The sequence below is a fragment of the Prosopis cineraria genome, unplaced genomic scaffold (genome assembly GCF_029017545.1).
Source record: "Prosopis cineraria cultivar Desert tree isolate PC_DT_omini unplaced genomic scaffold, ASM2901754v1 PC1271, whole genome shotgun sequence".
Taxonomy (NCBI): Eukaryota; Viridiplantae; Streptophyta; class Magnoliopsida; order Fabales; family Fabaceae; genus Prosopis; species Prosopis cineraria.
The window spans coordinates 25,295-33,378 of NW_026556596.1; the positions used below are offsets into that span (position 1 = coordinate 25,295).

General features: G+C 36.5%; 1 protein-coding gene and 1 long non-coding RNA gene across 2 annotated transcripts; both read right to left on the minus strand.

The window, feature by feature from the left end:
- Positions 1-663: 663 nt before the first annotated feature.
- Positions 664-1,720, minus strand: LOC129299725 (uncharacterized). The gene is made up of 2 exons (XR_008590627.1): positions 1,214-1,720; positions 664-1,128 (listed from the first exon to the last, which is right to left on the minus strand). It is a non-coding gene; the product is annotated as an uncharacterized LOC129299725 (long non-coding RNA).
- A 524-nt stretch (positions 1,721-2,244) lies between these two features.
- LOC129299724 (zinc finger CCCH domain-containing protein 18-like) lies at positions 2,245-7,865 on the minus strand. Its single transcript, XM_054938185.1, has 4 exons — positions 7,678-7,865; positions 5,939-6,244; positions 4,582-4,648; positions 2,245-3,863 (listed from the first exon to the last, which is right to left on the minus strand). Exons 1-4 carry the CDS (start codon positions 7,801-7,803, stop codon positions 2,869-2,871), a joined length of 1,494 nt encoding a protein of 497 aa, XP_054794160.1. The 5' UTR covers positions 7,804-7,865; the 3' UTR covers positions 2,245-2,868.
- Positions 7,866-8,084: the final 219 nt, after the last annotated feature.

Here is an 8,084-nt window from a genome sequence, read left to right on the forward strand (position 1 = left end):
TGTATCCTCAATCCATATGCACTTTATGGGGGAAAAAACAAGAGAATAAAAACCCTCAATCTATACGCATGCCAAAGAAATTATATTCTACTCAATACTCATCTTCCTGCCATTTTTGTGATGAGATTTGAAACATATAAATTTAATTTTAACAGTCTAGGCTCTACATGTTTTATTTTTATATAAAATATTAATAGATAAAAAATATGTTGTTTATATTGTATTCCTATTAAATTAAAACTTATACAAATTATAAAATAAAATATAATAAATTCTCGGACCCCTAGTGTTAATTTAGATTTGGAATTAGAATCGCCTGCTCATGCTTTGAAATACGGACAATGAGTAACTTTCAGTGTAAATAAGAAGATATATTACTGAATTAAATTAAAAAATAGCTTCTGTTTTTAGAATTCAGTGTGAAATCAATCAAATGTAGGAGTTTAGTTTGTCTCAAATTTGTCGTCTAAAATCAAGCAACTTCGACCATTACTTTTAAGTGATATTTTCACTATTCATGGCTTTCTTGAGGTTTACCAGTCCTATATGCACACACTCACGTCACTTAATTTTCAACAAAGTGTCTCAACATTAAAGATTCTATTGGTAGAATTTTGGATTCCTTTCACAAAAATACAGGGAAACAGACAACAGAGAGAAAAAGACAGCTGAAAAGTGATATTGTATAACAAGTAAAAAGATCTTCATTGGCCAATAGTGAAAAATCAGCCCTTTGGTTTATCTCCAAAGCAATCAGTGCAGGATTCTTTTTCTTAGGAGTTCCAGACCCACAAGTTGTTCATCGTTGGTTGCCCCTTCTATTATACAAGAGGCCAAAAATGAAAGTTGGTTTTGCTGCTAATTATACAATTAATACCCCACAAAGGCATAAACTCAAATTCCACTATTATTATGACTTACGAGGACTCAATGTATCTGTAATTTGTAAGAACTCTAAAAATGCTATTAGAACAATGAAACTTGCATCAACCCAATAAACTTTTTTTTAACCAAAAAAGAATCATGCATATATTACAGACATACTCCCTTCTATTTGATTTCTCTTATTTGACCACTTATGTACGGAACTTTTAACTCTCTGAGCTTCAAAGATTAGTGAAACCTTTCCTGCAGTATATTTTTTTCATGATTGGTTCACATCTCACGTGACAGTAACATGTCATTGAATTTGAGATAAACATAATATCATTACCTTCAAGTTGTAGTGAAAATAAGAAGCCGTGGTAACTGTCAGTCACTGTCTCAGAGAATATTGATGAATGGCAAGCAAGCATGCTCTCATCTGTTTGCATAGTGGGCAAGATAATGGACTGGAGGGTCCCACGAGCCCCCACCCATGATTTTTTTTTTTTTGGCCTGGCCTGATATTCATAGTTGCTATTGTGATTGGAATATTGCTTGTGGACCTAATTGAGGTTCTGGTTGGATTTGGAGCGCGTAAAATAATGAGGAATCTTGAGGAGAGAGCAATTATGTTATTGAAATGAACTCTCACTTGGCTGTAGGCCAAAATCCACTTCCAAGTGGGTAGTGGGAGAAAGCTGGAATCTACAAAAGAACCACTGCGAGACTCACAGAGAGAGAGAGAGAGAGATTGTCTAGCCACCCCCTCGGTTGCAGTATTTCAAAGTTTCTAGGAGGGTCCATTACTCCATCATCCTCTTCTCTCAGTACCCCCTCTTTCTTTTCCAGCACTCTAGTTCCCACACTGAAACAAAAGAAACAAAGAAACCATAATGATTCACCCAAAAAAAAAAAAAACAAAGAGAGAGAGAGAAACCATAATGAATTCATCTGTCATGACTTTGATGTAAAAGGTACTATCATTGAACTTAAGCAAGATTAAAAAGGCGTTCGTGAGAATTACCACAGCATTAATTGAGGCGTGATGATCTCCCTAACTGACAGGAAAACAACCACTTATTTAAGGCATGAAAACTTATCAACATATGTTTTCAAGTGCGCAGTGACAGATATCACAAACTAATTTTAGAAATGCTTATGTGGACTCAGTCTCTGACATCCTTGTGCATCCCTTAATAATCAACTTGATCAATTCTAACTTGAAATTGGTCCTTATTTTATTATGTTTCCCCAGAACAGATATGGTAACATGGTTAATAAAATTTCCACGTGTTAAACATACTAGAAGATAATAGAAGCAGCAGCCAATATAAAAACGAACCAGAACATATTCATATCCATCAATTCAACAACAGTATCAAATTATTTGCAATTATAATAAAGTAGCAGAACCAATTACAGAGTTGAAAAGTGATAGGCTTAGGGAACAGAGTTCCTTGCCTTTCTGATGAAGCATAGTTGCATGCATCATGTAGGTTATAGACAAGAACGTTGCTGTCAATGCAACGTCAATCTCCAATAATTAGCTCCCTTGATTACTTGTTTTTCCTGGTAGTCTCTTGTAAAGCCGGTGAACCTCTTACAATGATTCAAGTTCACAACGCTGTTGGGTCATTGTAATGACTATGCCCTCTCAACGGTTATTTGTTAAACCCATCCCGACCAAGGAATTCATGTCTATGAACTTAGTTGCATATAGGCCATTTCATCTTGGCGCGTTTTTCAGGTTTGTTGAGCCCGTCCCCATACTAAGGGGAAAGGGAAATAATCGATGTCCCTGCAGCATCTAAATTTCAACGACACAGTAAGAACATCACAATCTACGCTACCCAGTAAAAAGTACAACATCCAGTAAAAGAATCCCATTTTATTTACAAATAGTTTATGACAAAGCAGTCTAAAAATATATAGTTATGGTCCACCAAGAAAATTCTTTTCCCTCAACACCCCCCCCCCAAAAAATAATTTTTTTCGTCCAGCATCCTAAAATTTCAGCCATCTCTTCTCTTTTTCTTTGCTAACAACTGCATTTGAGGCAGAGACATGAGCTGCTTCAGCCTCTGTTAAGGCTTTACGGGTTTCAATTAATTTTCTCATAGCAGCCTCATAAACTACCTTCTCTTTCCTGTTTCTATTCACCATTTCTTCAAGCTTCTCAACTCGAATCCTCAAGTCCTTCACCTCGTCTTCATATGCAATCAAAGCCCGCCTATCAACCTTTTTACCTTCCCCTGAACCTTTACTTTGCTGCTTCTTCACTGATCCCCCATTTATAGCTTCGCCATGCTTTGCCAGCTGATTATTTATTAGTGTAAAGACATCTGACACCGATTCCTCCTCTTCTTTTGCTACACGAATTGCTTCTGCAAATTTCTTGTCACGCTTCCTCTTACCACCTCTACTTCGTTTCTTGCCTTGATTGTCTTTGCTCTCTTCTACTTTATCTTTATGAGATTCAAGAGCATGATCTAAGGATTGCTTTGGTGGAAGGACCTTCACTGGGACGGGATTAAGCATTCCCTGACCAGAAACACCTAAACCCATACCCTCACGGTAACCCATATTAGCCATCATTTTGGAAGCTACACCCCTGGTGTGATTCTCCCACTTAGCAAATATAGCAGTTTCAGTCTGAATACCCCGCTGCAGGTTGGTACTTTCCAGAAAGCCTAAACCTTGTGGGTCATCTTCTTCATAGTCACTAAAATCAGATTGTTCCAAGCTGGAATCACTCTCTTCATCACTCACTTCTGCACATTCAGATGATGCTATAGCTTCAGCTCCTAAGTTCACAGAACTTCCATCATCTCGGAAAACAACTTGTCCAACCCCAAGTTCTTCATCCCAGGATGCAAGCTCAGCTTCCTTCCAAATGCCAGCATTGACATCTGAGACTGCCCATATACTTGAACCAACCAGGTTCTGCTTCCAGATGGTAGGAACATATTTTCTAAGGGAAGAAAGTGGAACATCAATACCTGCCAATAAATGCGCATGAGTTCTGATATGTTAAACAAATACATGAGTACAGGAGATGAAATAACAAACACCACAGAAATGGCATAACAATTTTTTTTTTCCCAGTGTGAAATGTACAGAAACAACAATCACCTGAATCTGGAAATAGGCTTAACAACTGAAACGTTCTGGCATAACTTAAGAAAAGAGAGGATGGTGGACCCAAAAAACACAGTGCGACCAAGGTAATAACAGGTTTGCCGACCGATAATATCATACAGAAAAGTTTTCTTTCGTATATAAATCAGTAAAATTCCCTTTTTTGCCTTAATTATTTTTATTTGTCAAACAGAAATTTATATAAAAGAATATACAAGAAACTACCCAACAATCACATACACAAACCACTTTTCAAGTTATTAAAAGAAAATTTCACATAGACATGCTATCTTACAGAAAAAATGACAAGACAATAACCATAGTTAATAATACTACCTTATGGGCTGACTACTCAAGAGAAAGATTAAACCAGGTTTCCTAACCTCTAGTTGTTTGACAAAACTAGACCTAGACTGACAAAAACTTCTCACAAGGTCATGAGACACTAGGGTAACAGTCTTCAACAAACCTCAGCACTTACAGGTTCAAATGCCAATAGAATACAGGGACTAGGGGGAAAATATCTGCCCGTGTGACCTACATCCAAGTTATTTTATTTGTTCAATAACTGGAGCTTACCATGTGATAGACGACAATTAGTACCAAACCGACATCGTTGTTGCAGAAAAAAACTTGCACATCTGCACTTGGGTGGTGTAGCATTAGTACTGACATGAGTAACACCACTTCATTTTACTGAATAATTTAAACAATAGCTAAATGTTTCAAGAGTATGATGAAGATCTCCAAACAAGCAATACAAATCACATATCACCACAGACATAAATTAACAGATGCATTGTCCAAGCTACCTTACGTCCTATCATATAAAGTAGTTATTGGAGTTCAGCACCACTGTTATTGAAAATATGTTTACCTATGATTAAGATGATGCGCATTTGGGTGAGCAATGAGAGAATATACCAAATTATAGGTCTTGAACAATTTAAAGGTGCAAGATCGTCATTCATTGCAACTCACTATGATTGCGTTATAGTTGAAAGCTACAAATATCAAACATCTCCAGCAACCTTTTGTGAACTATTGGGAGCTAGTCTCCCAATAGGACTAATGGCATCAACACATTTCTCTTGTAACAATTAATTAGGTCATCTGGCTCACAGATAACAACTACAGTAAAATACTCCTTGCTCTCCCTTGTTTTACTGATATAACAAGAACCTCCCCTGCTATTTCAGAAATTACGCAATCCACCCACAAACATGGGAGGTTTGCAACAAATGGGAAACCAGCAGTATAATGTAATTTCAACAGAGTACAGTAGAACAATTAGCCAAATTAAATAAAAATTTCAGAAAAGGACCAACAGTATCATAAAACCAAACCAATAAACATCTGTACAGACTGTAACTATATCTAAAAGAGCACAAACAAAGTGTTGAAATCATGAACATGTAGGTTTATAAATTCCTCTAAAAGAATATATGCCATCTGTCTCTCTACTTTTCTCTGATTCATTTTTTGTTTTCATCAGCATTTGTTTCGCTCAGTACAGTATGGAAGCTTTGCATTTTAATCAATGTTTCCCGCGAAAGCTCCCTCTGCAACCACAGCAACATATATTATCTTTACCAAGAGGTATATTACATTTTCTTTTTTGCCAATTCCTTTTGACTCCTAAATAAATACATAAGAGGTGCAGCTTGCTTCCATTTGTATCAAATATATCCTGCATAGCCTCATGCACCAATCAAAACAGATCCAACCTAGGCACTGCCATGGAGGAAAGAAAGGAGTATTGCAATTTCAATTTCCTTACCCCATAATTATTACTACAAAAGAGAGAAAGGACGGACACAAGGAATAGTATATATAATAAACCAATCACTAGCTCATTGCAATATGACTTTTTCTCCCCATGGTCAATTTAAACAGAGCAATTCTAAGAATAAGAAAAGAAAACAACACCTACCACCATATTCTCAGACGTAGGCGTAAGGAATGAAATCTTTGCTGAAGAACTATTTAACTGCACTACTTGACCATTGTACCAACGCCCATCAGTGTGACGGAATCTACATTTAGATCCAACAGAATAATGTTGTTCCTCAAGAGGGTCTGGTTCAACATCAGTGGGTTCGAATGGCTCAACTTTCTCTGTTGGAGTGGAAAGATTAGATCTACTCAGCACTGAATCTGCTTCATGCAATAATCGAGTACGCTTTAAGTGAAGAAGCCCTTCCTCTGCATCCTTGATTGCCTGAACAAGCTCCTCATGAACCTGACACGATACAACACCAATATTAAGAAATTTACCAGAGTTTATTAAAATGAATGACCGGGTCTAAAACTTATAATCAAAATCCAAGAGATATTACAGAAAAATAAAAAGGAAGTGTAGATAACAATTTGGTATTAAAAAATAAAAAAAAAAACGCTTAACTTTCTGCTTTAATACATCTTCCAGAATTCCAAACAAGGTAAAACTTAAATTGCCCACTAAATTACCTGAATTTTTAAGTACTTCCGAGAACATACAACTTGGACATCAAAGTTAAATTAGCCATGCTTGTCAGCTAACCTAATACTTAGAACCAAAAAGAAAAATTCAAAGATTTTGGATCGTGTATGAAAATATGCAAGCAATGCTCATTAACCTTACATCCCAATTATAAAAATTCAACAGAAAATTTTTCTGTGATATCTCTATCAGCTGCAGAAACTGAAGAGAGAAGGTTAAAATGTGCCTTCCATCACTCTTGTTTGTCTTAAATATAAAGAATGCATGCTCTTAATGAGTTATGCATGACATTAATAGTTGACATCAATTATATGAGTTTTACCATTGTTTTTAGTTTTTCCCTTGATCCCCATTCTGGATCAGTAAGTCCAAGGTAGTAAAAGATTTGGTCTTTCACCAAATGTTAAGTTAAGCGATAAATAATATATAGAAAATAATTTACCCAAAAAAATACGCAGAAAATAGTTTCAAATTGCATTTTCCAACCCTCAGTACTTCATTTTCAGCTTACCACATTAAACCAAATGTTTGAGATTGCCAAATTATTTGTAAAATATAAAAGGAGCAAGACAAATTTGTCGGCATCTATAGTTGATATGGACAATTCTCCAGGTTTTTTACGAAGACAGAGAGAGCGGAGCATAGTATAGAACCCGACTAGATAAAGCTCTCAAACACTTCTCCGTAACCAAAAATAACCTCGTTTCCCCAGCTAATAATGAACATTTCAACCCATTTACATTAATTGCATTGACGTAGAACTGCGTATTAAATTTAGCTAATAAGAAGCCTAACACACATGAATATGATAGCTAGCAAAAGCAAAGCAAAATCCCCCAAACAAACATGAGTCTACCTTCCATCTGTGAAAAAACTCAGTGTTCATTACATAGATTCCACAATTCATATATTCCGTCATCAACGCATTACCCTCGACCTGTTACTTCCATCGAAAATTATTAGGGTAACTCAATACTGATGTTCCATCATTCCGGTTGGGTAACATTTCCAAATCCCAAGACACGAAATGAAAACATTACCTCACCATAACAATCATTTTCATTTTTTTTCAAAATTAATAGAATTCCAGTTAGGGCAAGACCGGAAATTAAAAGGTTATAGTAATAAGAGGTTGAAGCAAGTCAGTCATTCCAATTATGCCAACCAAGGTATCGAGGTGGGAAGCGACGTACCGCGAGGAGCTCAGGATTGGCTGGGTCAGAGACCAGAGCATCATTGAGAGCAGAAAGTGAATCCCTCTGTTCCTGCAATTGAAGCTCCAGTTGAGTCTCTAGATGTCTCTCCTCCTCGCTAGCCATTGTCCCCACCGAAGCACTTCCTTCCCGACTCGAGGGTGAAAAACTGAAAATCGAATCCTAGTTCTTTTATTTTTGGTGAAGAAAATCGATTCGAAGTTATGCATATTCCTTCTATTGCGTCTTAATCCGACCCGTGTTAAAGCCCGCCCCGTTTTTATTAAAAACTAAAAAAACCCAAAACAAAAACTAGCTTCTGGGCCTCTGTGATATCCTTTTATTTTCACCCAAGAATTTTGGGCCCTGTACGACTCTGGATTTAAACCATATTATTTAATTTAATT